Genomic DNA, 15,631 nt, shown 5'->3' on the forward strand with positions numbered 1-15,631 from the left:
TTTTTTGAGACGGAGTCTCGCTCTGTCGCCCGGGCTGGAGTGCAGTGGCCGGATCTCAGCTCACTGCAAGCTCCGCCTCCCGGGTTTACGCCATTCTCCTGCCTCAGCCTCCCAAGTAACTGGGACTACAGGCGCCCGCCATCTCGCCCGGCTAGTTTTTTTTTTTTTTTTATATTTTTTAGTAGAGACGGGGTTTCACCGTGTTCGCCAGGATGGTCTCGATCTTCTGACCTCGTGATCCACCCGTCTCGGCCTCCCAAAGTGCTGGGATTACAGGCTTGAGCCACCGCGCCCGGCCCTCTAGTTCTTTTAATTGTGATGTTAGAGTATCAATTTTAGATCTTTCCTGCATCTCTTGTGGGCATTTAGTGCTATAAATTTCCCTCTACACACTGCTCTAAATGTGTCCCAGAGATTCTGGTATGTTGTGTCTTTGTTCTCATTGGTTCCAAACAACATCTTTATTTCTGCCTTCATTTTATTATTTACCCAGTAGTCATTCAGAAGCAGGTTGTTCAGTTTCCACGTAGTTGTGCGGTTTTGAATGAGTTTCTTTATCCTGAGTTCTAATTTGATTACACTGTGGTCTGAGAGACAGTTTGTTGTGATGTTTGCTCTTTTACATTTTCTGAGGAGTGCTTTACTTCCAACTATGTGGTCAATTTTGGAATAAGTGCGATGTGGTGCTGAGAAGAATGTATATTCCAGTGATTTGGGGTGGAGAGTTCTGTAGATGTCTATTAGGTCTGCTTGGTGCAGAACTGAGTTCAATTTCTGGATATCCTTGTTAACTTTCTGTCTCGTTGATCTGTCTAATATTGACAGTGGGGTGTTAAAGTCTCCCATTATTATTGCATGGGAGTCTACGTCTCTTTTTAGGTCTCTCAGGACTTGCTTTTGAATCTGGGTGCTCCTGTGTTGGGTGCATGTATGTTTAGTTAGGATAGTTAGCTCTTCTTGTTGAATTGATCCCTTTACCATTATGTAATGGCCTTCTTTGTCTCTTTTGATCTTTGTTGGTTTAAAGTCTGTTTTATCAGAGACTAGGATTGCAACCCCTGCCCTTTTTTGTTTTCCATTTGCTTGGTAGATTTTCCTCCATCCCTTTATTTTGAGCCTATGTGTGTCTCTGCATGTGAGATGGGTCTCTTGAATACAGCACATTGATGGGTCTTGACTCTTTATCCAATTTGCCAGTCTGTTTTCTAGTTGGAGCATTTAGTCAATTTACATTTAAGGTTAATATTGTTATGTGTAAATTTGATCCTGTCATTATGATGTTAGCTGGTTATTTTGCCCATTAGTTGATGCACTTTCTTCCTATCTAGCAGCAATGATCTTTACAATTTGGCATGTTTTTGCAGTGTCTAGTACCGGTTGTTCCTTTCTATGTTTAGTGCTTCCTTCAGGAGCTCTTGTAAGGCAGGCCTGGTGGTAGCAAAATCTCTGAGCATTTGCTTGTCTGTAGAGGATTTTATTTCTCCTTCACTTATGAAGCTTCGTTTGGCTGGATATGAAATTCTGGGTTGAAAATTCTTTTCTTTAAGAATGTTGAATATTGGCCCCCACTCTCTTCTGGCTTGTAGGATTTCTACCGAGAGATTTGCTGTTAGTCTGATGGGCTTCCCTTTGTGGGTAACCCAGCCTTTCTCTCTGGCTGCCCTTAGCATTTTTTCCTTCATCTCAACCTTGGTGAATCTGACAATTATGATTCTTGGGGTTGCTTTTCTTGAGGAGTATCTTTGTGGTGTTCTCTGTATTTCCTGAATTTGAATGTTGGCCTGCCTTACTAGGTTGGGGAAGTTCTCCTGGATAATATCCTGAAGAGTGTTTTCCAGCTTGGTTACATTCTCCCCGTCACTTTCAGGTACACCGATCAAATATAGGTTTGGTCTTTTCACATAATCCCATATTTCTTGGAGGCTTTGTTCATTTCTTTTTACTGTTTTTTTTCCTCTAGACTTCTCTTTTTGCTTCATTTCATTCATTTGATCTTCAATCACAGATACTCGTTTTTCCACTTGATGGAATCAGCTACTGAAGCTTGTGCATATGTCACGTAGTTCTCGTGCCATGGTTTTCAGCTTCATCAGGTCATTTAAGGTCTTCTCTACACTGTTTATTCTAGTTAGCTATTCATCTATTCTTTTTTCAAGGTTTTTAGCTTCCTTGTGATGGTTTTGCACATCCTCCTTTAGCTCAGAGAAGTTCGTTATTACCGACTTTCTGAGGCCTACTTCTGTCACCTCGTCAAAGTCATTCTCCATCCTGCTTTGTTCCGTTGCTGGCAAGGAGCTGTGATCCTTTGGAGGAGAACGGGCGCTCTGGTTTTTAGAATTTTCAGCTTTTCTGCTCTGGTTTATCCCCACCTTTGTGGTTTTATCTACCTTTGGTCTTTGATGTTGGTGACCTACAGATGGGGTTTTGTTGTGGACGTTCTTTTTGTTGATGTGGATGCTTTTCCTTTCTGTTTGTTAGTTTTCCTTCTAACAGTCAGGTCCCTCAGCTGCAGGTCTGTTGGAGTTTGCTGGAAGTCCACTCCAGACCCTCAAACAGGGATTTCTTGGTGTCACCTGTTCTCTCCCATGTGTTTAAATCCAGAGAGAGATGTATATATGCTTTCTGCCCATTTGTTGTTAGTATGTTTGCTAGTATTTGTGCAAGAAAAGAAATTGGAAAAATAAGCATATTATATCAAAATATTGGAAAAATGGGGCCCTTAATACACAAGCTGTGTGTCTGCACTGCCTCAAGAGCTCTGTTCACTTGAATGCCGCATGCAAAATTCAACCCAATTTATGCAAAGTAGTTGAAGCCCTGTGTTAGTTCTCTGTGCTGCAAGTCATGCCGGTAGTTTACAGGGAGAGTCTGGGTGCCCTGCGTTGGCTCATCTGTGGCAAATATACTGAGCACGTGCTGCCCATTTTTGCTCTGTCCTCAGAGCAGTCACCCTCCACCCTGCATTTAGAAGGATAGTTTTATTTCTCTTGAAGGAAAAATGCCTTTGGTTTCTGTGACCACTCCATTCTCTCTCCCATCAGATCATCTGGGGGGTTTTGTTGTCTAATCTCTGTTGGTTTAATCTTCTGTCATCTCTGTCCTGCCTGGCTCATTAGGAATCTGCAGGAGTCTGAAGAGGAGGAAGCCCCCTAGGAGTCCTGGGATGAAGGTTATTTGACTGTCTCAATTCCTGCTGACATGTCTGCCTCGTACCAGTCTTACAAGAGCACCTTTCCCTCATTAGAAGAACAGCAAGTCGGCTTGGCTCTTGACATAGGCAGTGAGTACTCCATTGTGAAGGTGATGAAGCTCCAGTTCATGTCCCATGTAGACCCCATAATCTTTGGGCCTTGTGCCCCTGGTTGGGCTGAGAGTTGCCATCACTGTGAGCTGAACCTATATATCAGTGTAGATTTCAATCACTCTGGAGTTGAGTCTGAAGCACAGGCATGGGGTGGGTCAGTGAGCTTTTCTCTCTTCCTAGTCTCAGGCCATGCCCTTGCCACCCTTGACTGACTGTCAGGACATTGAACTCAAGGCAGGTGTGGTGAACTCACACCAAGCTCTGCAGCACATGCCCAGGAGTTGTCTGTCAGATCAGCTCATCTGAATTAAATGTCTCTTGCCAGCTACTAAGTTCCTTATGAGTTTTGTTCCCAAAGCATGTCTGTGCGGTTCTCTACCTGCCCAAGGCCAGTGTCACCCTTGTCTACCTCTCAGTGGAAGATGTGACCCAGGTTTCACTGAATTCATCCCCATTTTCTGTGTCTTCTAAGTTGGCTTGTTTTAGCTCAGCTGTCCATCATCTTGCTGGTATGTTTTCTAGATAAATGACTGACTTTTCATCCACAAAACCATAATAGCTGATGCTTCTGTGTAGAACCAAGTTCATTGTGACTCAAGAGCTGATACATTGCACCCCTTCATCAAATCTCAGTGTCCCCAATCTCGTAAAGTATCAAATCCTGGGTATTTGATGAGAGAAGCCTGAATATTGCAGTATCTCTTCTACGAGGTGTTAGAACTATTTGCCTACAATCTATTGGGAAAGACTTTGCTCATTTGTACAGAAACCTAGGACAGAGCTCATTGGGAAGATAACGTTCCAAAACGGGAATTTTGCCCAAGGCTCATGAAAGGAACCAAGTCAGTTCTTTCAAGACTTGACCTCAGGCCTCCTGGTATATTTTTCTCAAAGTCTCCTGTTCTCACACTGAGAAGACTGATGTCCCTGTGTTAGGATTGGACAGAGGACTGTTTCTGTGTGCAAGGAAGAACTGCTTAATGTAAGAGGCCCTATCTGAATTTATTTGCAGGACATCGGTGGGATCAAGTGAAAAAGTAGGACCAAGAGGACACAAGTCCCAGGTGAGTCTGAGAAACTGTGGACTATTAATTTGATGTTGACACCTGGAGATGCCAAGTCCAGGGAAAACAGTACATGCTGAAAATAATGATTTCATCTTGTCAGACAAGTCTGAATTACCCCTACTAACATTGCTTTTGATTCTCATTACAGTAAATGTTTAGGTTTCCATTTCTTCCTACCTTTATCATTTACTAACATAGTGAAGGTTGACCATACCTCAAAAGCTGTATTCTCATGGTGACTGCTGGGAAACTTGAGCACATTTTATGCGAAATTATTGAGCCCACTCTTTTCATGATCACTGTTCACTGTGTGTCCTGACGGCACAAATACAGAGTGTCCTTGACTCCCTCATCAGTGTGTCACCTGGCCAATTCACTGAGCGCTCTCTCTCTCTCTCTCTTTGTGTGTGTGTGTGTGTGTTTGTCTCTGTGTGTGTGTCCTTCTCTTTCATCCTTTTCTACCTGGCCGTGGTCTATCACAACATAAAGGCAATAATTTGTAACCCCATTGATGGATCTATCCTTTTTGTTTTCTTTTTTTTTAATTATACTTTAAGTTCTAGGGTACATGTGCACAATGTGCAGGTTTGTTACATATATATACACGTGCCATGTTGGTGTGCTGCACCCATGAACTCGTCATTTACATTAGGTATATCTCCTAATGCTATCCCTCCCCCTACCCCTTTCCCACAATAGTACCTGGTGTGTGATGTTCCCCTTCCTGTGTCTAAGTGATCTCATTGTTCAATTCCCGCCTATGAGTGAGAACATGCGGTATTTGGTTTTCTGTTCTTGCAATAGTTTGCTGAGAATGACGGTTTCCAGCTGCATTCATGTCCCTATGAAGGACACAAACTCATCCTTTTTTATGGCTGCATAGTATTCCATGCTGTATATGTGCCACATTTTCTTAATCCAGTCTGTCACTGATGGACATCTGAGTTGACTCCCAGTCTTTGCTATTGTGAATAGTGCTGCAATAAACATATGTGTGCATGTGTCTTTATAGCAGCATGATTTATAACCCTTTGGGTATATACCCAGTAATGGGATGGCTGGGTCATATGGTATTTCTAGTTCTAGATCCTTAAGGAATCGCCACACTGTTTTCCATAATGGTTGAACTATTTTACAGTCCCACCAACAGTGTAAAAGTGTTCCTATTTCTCCACATCTTCTCCAGCACCTGTTGTTTCCAGACATTTTAATGATTGCCATTCTAACTGGTGTGAGATGGTATCTCATTGTGGTTTTGATTTGCATTTCTCTGATGGCGAGTGATGATGAGCTTTTTTTCGTGTGTTTGTTGGCTGTATGTCTTCTTTTGAGAAATGTCTGTTCATATCCTTTGCCTACTTTTTGATGGGGTTGTTTGTTTTTTTCTTGTAAATTTGTTTGAGTTCTTTGTAGGTTCTGGATATTAGCCCTTTGTCAGATGAGTAGATTGCAAAAATTTTCTCCCATTCTGTATGTTGCCTGTTCACTCTGATGGTAGTTTCTTTTGCTGTGCAGAAGCTCTTGAGTTTAATGAGATCCCATTTGTCAATTTTGGCTTTTGTTGCCATTGCTTTTGGTGTTTTAGACATGAAGTCTTTGCCCATGCCTATGTCCTGAATGGTATTACCTAGGTTTTCTTCTAGTGTTTTTATGGTTTTAGGTCTAACATTTAAGTCTCTAATCCATCTTGAATTAATTTTCGTATAAGGAGTAAGGAAAGGATCCAGTTTCAGCTTTCTACTTATGGCTAGCCAATTTTCCTAGCATCATTTATTAAATAGGGAATCCTTTCCCCATTTCTTGTTTTTCTCAGGTTTGCCAAAGATCAGATGTGTGGTATTATTTCTGAGGACTCTGTTCTGTTCCATTGGTCTATATCTCTGTTTTGGTACCAGTACCATGCTGTTTTGGTTACTGTAGCCTTGTAGTATAGTGTGAAGTCAGGTAGCGTGATGCCTTCAGCTTTGTTCTTTTGGCTTAGGATTGTCTTGGTGATGCGGGGTCTTTTTTGGTTCCATATGAACTTTAAAGCAGTTTTATCCAATTCTGTGAAGAAAGTCATTGGTAGCTTAATGGGGATGGCATTGAATCTATGAATTACCTTGGGCAGTATGGCCATTTTCACGATACTGATTCTTCCTATCCATGAGCATGGTATGTTCTTCCATTTGTTTGTGTCCTCTTATTTCCCTGAGCAGTGGTTTGTAGTTCTCCTTGAAGAGGTCCTTTATATCCCTTGTAAGTTGGATTCCTAGGTATTTTATTCTCTTTGAAGCTATTGTGAATGGGAGTTCATTCATGATTTGGCTCTCTGTTTGTCTGTTACTGGTGTATAAGAATGCTTGTGATTTTTGCACATTGATTTTGTATCCTGAGACTTTGCTGAAGTTGCTTATCAGCTTAAGGGGATTTTGGGCTGAGGTGATGGAGTTTTCTAAATATACAATCATGTCATCTGCAAAGAGGGACAATTTGACTTCGTCTTTTCCTAACTGAATACCCTTGATTTCTTTCTCTTGCCTGATTGCCCTAGCCAGAACTTCCAACACTATGTTGAATAGGAGTGGTGAGAGAGGGCATCCCTGTCTTGTGCCAGTTTTCAAAGGGAATGCTTCCAGTTTTTGCTCATTCAGTATGATATTGGCTGTGGGTTTGTCATAAATAGCTCTTATGATTTTGAGATACGTTCCATCAATACCAAATTTATTGAGTGTTTTTAGCATGAAGGGCTGTTGAATTTTGTCAAAAGCCTTTTCTGCATCTATTGAGATAATCATGTGGTTTTTGTCTTTGGTTCTGTTTATGTGCTGGATTACATTTATTGATTTGCGAATGTTGAACCAGCCTTGCATCCCAGGGATGAAGCCCACTTGATCATGGTGGATAAGCTTTTTGATGTGCTGCTGGATTCGGTTTGCCAGTATTTTATTGAGGATTTTTGCATCGATGTTCATCAGGGATATTGGTCTAAAATTCTCTTTTTTTGTTGTGTCTCTGCCAGGCTTTGGTATCAGGATGATGCTGGCCTCATAAAATGAGTTAGGGAGGATTTCCTCTTTTTCTATTGATTGGAATAGTTTCAGAAGGAATGGTAGCAACTCCTCGTTGTACCTGATAGAATTCGGCTGTGAATCCGTCTGGTCCTGGACTTTTTTTGGTTGGTAGGCTATTAATTATTGCCTCCATTTCAGAGCCTGCTATTGGTCTATTCAGGGATTCCACTTCTTCCTGGTTTAGTCTTGGGAGAGTGTAAGTGTCCAGGAAATTATCCATTTCTTCTAGGTTTTCTAGTTTATTTGTGTAGAGGTGTTTATAGTATTCTCTGATGGTAGTTTGTATTTCCGTGGGGTTTGGGGTGATATCCCCTTTAACATTTTTTATTGCGTCTATTTGATTCTTCTCTCTTTTCTTCTTTATTAGTCTTGCTAGCAGTCTGCCAATTTTGTTGATCTTTTCAAAAAACCAGTTCCTGGATTCATTGATTTTTTGGAGGGTTTTATGTGTCTCTGTCTCCTTCAGTTCTGCTCTGATCTTAGTTGTTTCTTGCCTTCTGCTAGCTTTTGAATGTGTTTGCTCTTGCTTCTCTAGTTCTTTTCATTGTGATGTTAGAGTGTCAATTTTAGATCTTTCCTGCTTTCTCTTGTGGGCATTTAGTGCTATAAATTTCCCTCTACACACTGCTTTAAATCTGTCCCAGAGATTCTGATATGTTGTATCTTTGTTCTCATTGGTTTCAAAGAACATCTTTATTTCTGCCTTCATTTCGTTATGTACCCAGTAGTCATTCAGGAGCAGGTTATTCAGTTTCCATGTAGTTGAGTGGTTTTGATTGAGTTTCTTAGTCCTGAGTTCTAGTTTGATTGCACTGTGGTCTGAGAGACAGTTGTTATAATTTTTGTTCTTTTACATTTTCTGAGGAGTGCTTTACTTCCAACTATGTGGTCAGTTTTGGAATAAGTGCAATGTGGTGCTGAGAAGAATGTATATTCCAGTGATTTGGGGTGGAGAGTTCTGTAGATGTCTATTAGGTCTGCTTGGTGCAGAGTTGAGTTCAATTCCTGGATATCCTTGTTAACTTTCTGTCTCGTTGATCTGTCTAATATTGACAGTGGGGTGTTAAAGTCTCCCATTATTATTGTATGGGAATCTAAGTCTCTTTGTATGTCTCTAAGGACATGCTTTATGAATCTGGGTGCTCCTGTATTGGGTGGATATGTATTTAGGATAGTTAGCTCTTCCTGATGAATTGATCCCTTTGCCATTATGTAATGGCCTTCTTTGTCTCTTTTGATCATTGATGGTGTGAAGTCTGTTTTATCAGAGACTAGGATTGCAACCCCTGCTTTTTGTTTGTTCTCCATTTGTTGGTAGATCTTCCTCCATCCCTTTATTTTGAGCCTATGTGTGTCTCTGCATGTGAGATGGGTCTCCTGAATACAGCAAACTGATGGGTCTTGACTCTTTATCCAATTTGCCAGTCTGTGTCTTTTAATTGGAGCATTTAGTCAATTTACATTTAAGGTTAATATTGTTATGTGTGAACTTAATATCGTAATGTCATTATGATATTAGCTGGTAATTTTGCTCGTTAGTTGATGCAGTTTCTTCCTATCATCGATGGAGTTTACATTTTGGCCTGTTTTTGCAATGGCTGGTACTGGTTGTTCCTTTCCATGTTTAGTGCTTCCTTCAGGATCTCTTGTAGGGCAGACCTGGTGGTGACAAAATCTCTAAGCATTTGCTTATCTGTAAGGGATTTTATTTCTCCTTCACTTATGAAACTTAGTTTGGCTGGATATGAAATTCTGGGTTGAAAATTCTTTTCTTTAAGAATGTTGAATATTGGCCCCCACTCTCTCCTGGCTTGTAGAGTTTCTGCCAAGAGATCTGCTATTAGTCTGATGGGCTTCCCTTTGTGGGTAACCAGACCTTTCTCTCTGGCTGCCCTTAACATTTTTTCCTTTATTTCAACTTTGGTGAATCTGACAATTATGTGTCTTGGGGTTGCTCTTCTCCAGGAATATCTTTGTGGCATTCTCTGTATTTCCTCAATTTGAATGTTGGCCTGCCTTACTAGGTTGGGGAAATTCTCCTGGATGCTATGCTGCAGAGTGTTTTCCAACTTGGTTACATTTTCTCCGTCACTTTCAGGCACACCAATCAGACGTAGATTTGGTCTTTTCACATAATCCCATATTTCTTGGAGGCTTTGCTCATTTCTTTTTACTCTTTTTTCTCTACACTTCTCTTCTTGCTTCATTTCATTTATTTGATCTTCAATCGCTGATACTCTTTCTTCCAGTTGATTGAGTCGGTTCCTGAAGCTTGTGCATTTGTCACGTAGTTCTCATGTTATGGTTTTCATCTCTCTCAGTTCTTTTAAGGACTTCTCTATGTTGGTTATTCTAGTTAGCCATTCGTCAAATCTTTTTCAAGGTTTTTAGTTTCTTTGCTCTGGTTACATAGTTCCTCCTTTAGCTCTGAGAAGTTTGATCAACTGAAGCCTTCTTCTCTCAACTCATCAAAGTCATTCTCCATCCAGCTTTGTTCTGTTGCTGGTGATGAGCTGCGGTCCTTTGGAGGGGGAGACGCGCTCTTATTTTTTGAATTTCCAGCTTTCTGCACTGCTTTTTCCCCATCTTTGTGGTTTTATCTTCCTTTGGTCTTTGATGATGGTGAAGTCCTGATGGGGTTTTGGTGTAGGTGTCCTTTCTGTTTGCTAGTTTTCCTTCTAACAGTCAGGACCCTCAGCTGCAGGTCTATTGGCGTTTGCTTGAGGTCCACTCCAGATGCTGTTTGCCTGGGTATCAGCAGCAGAGGCTGCAGAAGATAGAATATTGCTGAACAGCGAGTGTTGCTGTCTGATTCTTGCTCTGGAAGCTTCGTCTCAGGGGTGTACCCTGCCATATGAGGTGTGAGGTGTCAGTCTGCACCTAGTGGGGGATGTCTCCCAGTCAGGCTACTCAGGGGTCAGGGACCCACTTGAGCAGGCAGTCTGTCCGTTCTCAGACCTCAACCTCCGTGCTGGGAGATCCACTGCTCGCTTCAAAGCTGTCAGACAGGGGCATTTACCTCTGCCGAGGTTTCTGCTGCTTTTTGTTTAGCTATGCCCTGTCCCCAGAGGTGGAGTCTACAGAGGCAGGCAGGCCTCCTTGAGCTGTGGTGGGCTCCACCCAATTCGAGCTTCCCAGTGGCTTTGTTTACCTACTTAAGCCTCAGCAATGGAGGGCGCCCCTCCCCTAGCCTCGCTGCCACCTTGCAGTTAGATCTCAGACTGCTGTGCTAGCAATGAGGGAGGCTCTGTGGGCCAGGGACCCTCTGGGCCAGGTGTGTGATATAATCTCCTGGTGTGCCGTTTGCTAAGAACCTTGATAAAGCGCAATATTAGGGTGGGAGTTACGCGATTTTCCAGGTGTTATCTGTCTCAATTTCCTTTGGCTAGGAAAAGGAATTCCCTTCCCCCTTGCACTTCCCAGGTGAGGCGATGCCTTGCCTGCTTCAGTTCTCGCTGGTCAGGCTGCACCTGCGGACCAGCACCAACTGTCCAACACACCCCAGAGAGAAGAACGCGGTACCTCAGTTGAAAATGCAGAAATCACCCGTCTTCTGTGTTGCTCATGCTGGGAGCTGGAGGCTGGAGCTGTTCCTATTTGGCCATCTTGGGCACGTCTCTCCTTTTTCTTTTTTAACCACTTCCTAATGCTACCCATGAAATCCAGTTGAGGCTCTGTTGTGTCTGATTTCCTCTGGCTTATTCTTTACTTTTTCTATTTTTCCGGTCTCAGCTGGGAGCTACTGGAGGTAGTAGATCCTGAAGTCTTGCAGGACTCACTGGATAGATGTTATTCATCTCCTTCCAGTTATCTTGAACTGCCTGACTCCTGCCAGCCCTACAGAAATTTCTTTTACTCACTGGAGGAACAACACATTGGCTTTTCTCTTGATGTGGATGGTGAGTACCTTTCTATGAAGGTGATAAGGATCCACTGAGTCTTCCATATAGAGATCATATTCCTGCTCCAAGTGGCCGTTACTGAGCTGAGAGATGTCATTGCTGCAGTGAGGACCTGTAGGCACATGTAGGTTGAATGAAACTCTAGTTCTACCTGGAAGCCCAGACATGGGATTGGTCAGTGAGCATGGCTGTCTTCCTAGTCTCAGGCCATGCCTGTGTCACTCTGATTCTACTCTCAAGACATTGGACCTGGGCAGATGTGACAAATTCAGAGAACTATGATTTGACTCAAGGGTTTGTCAATTTCCTTTTTCACTCTAATTTTAGTGTCTAAAATCCTCACAACCATGAACAATCTGAGTATTTGATGAGACAGGGCTAAATATTGCAGATTTTCTCCTAGAAGTCTTTTGAGGGTATTTGCTTTAAATTGATTGGAAAAATATGGCATAACCATTTGCACAAACTTGTGACAAATGATATTGGGATAACGATCTGCCAGAATAGGGACATTTTACCCACAGTTTCTGGGACAAAACCCAAGGAATCTCTATCATGACCAGCCTTCAGGCCTCTGGAAATATGTCTCTCACAGTGTTGTATTCTCATGCTGAGGCGCCTGAGGTCCCTGTGTGAGGATTAGACAGTGGATTGTATGTGTGTAGGGGAATCAGCTTAATGTGTCTGTCCATGTCTGAATTTATTGCAGAAATTGAAAAGTACCAAGAAGGGGAAGAAGATCAAAACCCACCATGCCCCAGGTAACTTTCAGCAATTGTGGATGCTTAGCTCTGTGTTAACACCTGGAGACGACAGATCCAGGGAAAACAGAGTATGTTTGATTTCATGTTTTCAACGAAGGCTGAATTCCTCCTATTGACATTGCCGTTGGTTTTCATTGCAGTAGACGTTTAGGTTTCCATTTCTTCCTCCCCTTATCATTTACTAACGTATCACAGGTTGACCATACCTCAAAAGCTGTACTCTCATGGTGACTGCATCGAATTTTGAGCACATTTTATGGAAAACTATTGAGCTCATTCTTTTCATGATCACTGTTTGCTGTGTGTCATGAGGGCACCAACTCAGAGTGTCCTTTTTCTCCCTTATCAGTGTGTCACCTGGCCAATTCACTGAGCTCACTTTCTCTCTCTCTCTTTCTCTCTCTGTCTCTCTCTGTCTCTGCCTCTCTCTCTCTTTCTCTTTCAATGTTTTCTACCTGGCCCTGTTCTATCCCAACATAAAGTCAATAATTGTTTTACCTCATTAATGGATCTATCCTTTTTCTGTTTTAACCACTTCCTCATGTTACCCCTGAAATCTAGTTGGGGCTCTGTGGTGTCTGATTTTCCCTGGCTGCTTCTTTAGTTTTGTCTCCTTTTCCAGGCTCAACAGCATGCTGGTGGAAGTGGAAGAGCCTAAAGTCTTGCAGGACTCATTGGATAGATGTTATTCGACTTCTTCAACTTACTTTGAATTACCTGACTCATTTCAGCACTACAGAAGTGCCTTTTACTCATTTGAGGAACAGCACATTAGCTTGTCCTTTGACATGGACAATAGGTTTTTTACTTTGACAGTGATAAGGCTCCACCTGGTCTTCCAGATGGTAGTCATTCCCACACTAAGCAGCCCTTACTAAGCTGAGAGATGTCAGTGCTGCAGGCAGGACCTATAGGCACATGTAGGCTTGAATGAAACTGTAGTTCCATTTGGAAGCCCAGACATAGGATGGATCAGTGGGCATGGGCCTATTCCTATTCTCAGACCATGCCAGTGGCAACCTGTGCTCAGTCTGAAGACATTGGACCCAAGTTAGGTGTGACACGTTCACAGAACTATGCAGCACATGCCGGGAGTGATCTGTCAGACATTCTAATTTGAAAGATATACCCACATATCTCTGGGTAGCTACAAAGTTCCTCAGGGATTTCATTTTGCTGGCATGTCTCAGAGCTTCTATACCTGCTCGAGGTTAGTGTCATCTTTGTGTTTAGCTCATCCGAAGGTGTTGCCCTGGTTTCAATGAACCTAACCCCATTCTTTCTATCTTCAGTGTTGGCTTGTTTTAGCTGATCCATCTGTAACACAGGAGGGATCCTTGGCTGAGGATTGTATTTCAGAACCACTGACTGCTCTTGACAGTTGTTAACCCACTAGGCTCTTTTGGTTAGAGAAGCCACAGTCCTTCAGCCTCCAGTTGATAGAGATACTTAGGAAGACCACAGCTAGATGGACAAACAGCATTGAGAGGCCTCAGCCCTGCTCCTCTCAATTCCATCCTGTAGAGAACAGGAGTCAGGAGCCGCTGGCAGGAGACAGCATGTCACCCAGGACTCTGCCGGTACAGAATATGAACAATGCCATGTTCTTGTAGAAAACGCTTAACGTGGGTTTCATAGGAGGTAATCACCAGACAACTGCAGAATGTAGAACACTGAACAGGGCAACTGACCTGTCTCCTTCACACAGTCCATGTCACCATGAATCACACAACAGAAAGGAAAAGAGATACTTTGGGTTCAAAAAAAGTAAAAAGATAATGTAGCTACATTTCTTCAGTTATTTTGAACCCAAAATATCTCCTCATCTTTTTGTTGTTGTCATTGATTGTGGTGACATGGACTTGTTTGTAGAGGACAGGTCAGCTGTTTGGCTCAATGATCTACATTCTGAAGTTGTCTGAAAATGTCTTCATGATTAAATTCAGCCTAAACGTTTTGTTGGGAACACTGCAAAGTCAATGCTGTGAGTTTCCAACCTCAGCCCATCTGCAGGCAGAGAAGGTCTAGTTTGTCCATCACCATGATCATGATATCAGGACAGGTTACTTGGTTAAAGAGGGGTCTAGGAGATCTGTCCCTTTTAGAGATACCTTCCTTATAATGAAGTATTTGGGAAAGTGGTTTTTAAAATATAAGTGTCCTGTATTCTAATGATCATGCTCTAAACATTTTATCATTTATTAATCATCCCTGCCTATATCTATTATTAGATTCATATCTCTACCCTGGAAATTTTCTGTCTCAATTTTTACTGTGCCTTTGCTTTTGCTAGTGTCTGTTGTTGAAAAATATTCTCTGCCTGAGTTTTAATTTTTGTCCAAAGTTAATTTTAATCTATACAATTAAAAACTTTTGCCCGTCACTCTGGACTGTCGGACTTTTTCATTCAGTGTTGGAATCTTTTATTATGCTGATTGGTTTTCATGGGTACTGATGCGAATTAATAAAAACATTTTCATTTTCTTGTTTATTTTCTAATCTCTTCCACATGGTAGGCTATGTTTACCATATGTAGCAGAATGTATTTACTACATTTCTTGGTTCTAGTTATTTGTATTCTTTGTGAGTGTGTGTCTGTCTGTCTGTGCCTTTGGCATTTAGGAAGGGTTGTATAGCTCATGGTTAATATTGCACTAAAAATGTTTTTGATAGTTTTCCCCCCTTTGAACTAGACACACTTCTAATATTTGGTTTATATGTTTTAAATTATAACTTTCAAAGTCAAATATTTCCATACGACAGTCAATTACATGATGTGTTTTTTTTCTACCTTCTTTACCTGCCACTTCTCATAATGGTATTTGAACCTAAACATATACCAGTGACATTCTGTGATTGTCATCTTGTCCCCACCTTGGTTTTTGGTTTAGATCCACAATTAAATATATTAATGCTTATGAGCTATTCAAAAGTGAATGTCACAGTCATCACTTGCTGAGTGGTACTAATCCTTAACAGGGTCCTCATGAACGAATCAGGTCTTGCTGAGTTTAGCATGTTTAATAATCTTTTCTCACGATCTTGATACATGGATCACATTACTGGATATGAGGTGCTTGAGTTTTTAGGAGATATTGTCTTCCTTGGGGGACATACATGGTGTGTGTTCTCATTGTGGGATTCAATTTTGTTCTACCAGGACCTCTAATTTCTGCCAGTTACTTCATTCATTTGTTCTCCTCACCACGAATCTCCAGAGGATGCTTCCTTTGTCCACGCCTCCCCATCTCCCAGCAATTCTGCGTTTCCAAGATTGGCACCTCTGGTCCTCCGCACGGTGCAGCCCCTTCTTTTTTTTTTTTTTTTTTTTTTTTTGAGACGGAGTCTCGCGCTGTGTCACCTAGGCTGGAGTGCAGTGGCGCGATCTCGGCTCACTGCAAGCTCCGCCTCCCAGGTTCAGGCCATTCTCCTGCCTCAGCCTCCGAGTAGCTGGGACTACAGGCGCCCGCCACCACGCCCGGCTAGTTTTTTGTATTTTTAGTAGAGACGGGGTTTCACCATGTTAGCCAGGATGGTCTCG

The 15,631-nt window shown here is 42.1% G+C and overlaps 1 protein-coding gene across 1 annotated transcript in view; it reads left to right on the top strand.

Moving 5' to 3' along the window:
* Positions 1-14,572, top strand: part of NBPF11 (NBPF member 11) — a 46,551-nt gene extending 31,979 nt beyond the window's left edge. Inside the window, 5 exon segments of the mRNA XM_025375383.1 lie at positions 3,117-3,280; positions 4,317-4,369; positions 11,152-11,323; positions 12,036-12,087; positions 12,713-14,572. Of these exon segments, the coding sequence (XP_025231168.1) occupies positions 3,117-3,280; positions 4,317-4,369; positions 11,152-11,323; positions 12,036-12,087; positions 12,713-12,968 (697 nt within the window). The 3' untranslated portion in view covers positions 12,969-14,572.
* The last annotated feature ends 1,059 nt before the right edge of the window (positions 14,573-15,631 follow it).

This window comes from Theropithecus gelada, chromosome 1 (genome assembly GCF_003255815.1).
Source record: "Theropithecus gelada isolate Dixy chromosome 1, Tgel_1.0, whole genome shotgun sequence".
Lineage (NCBI taxonomy): Eukaryota > Metazoa > Chordata > Mammalia > Primates > Cercopithecidae > Theropithecus > Theropithecus gelada.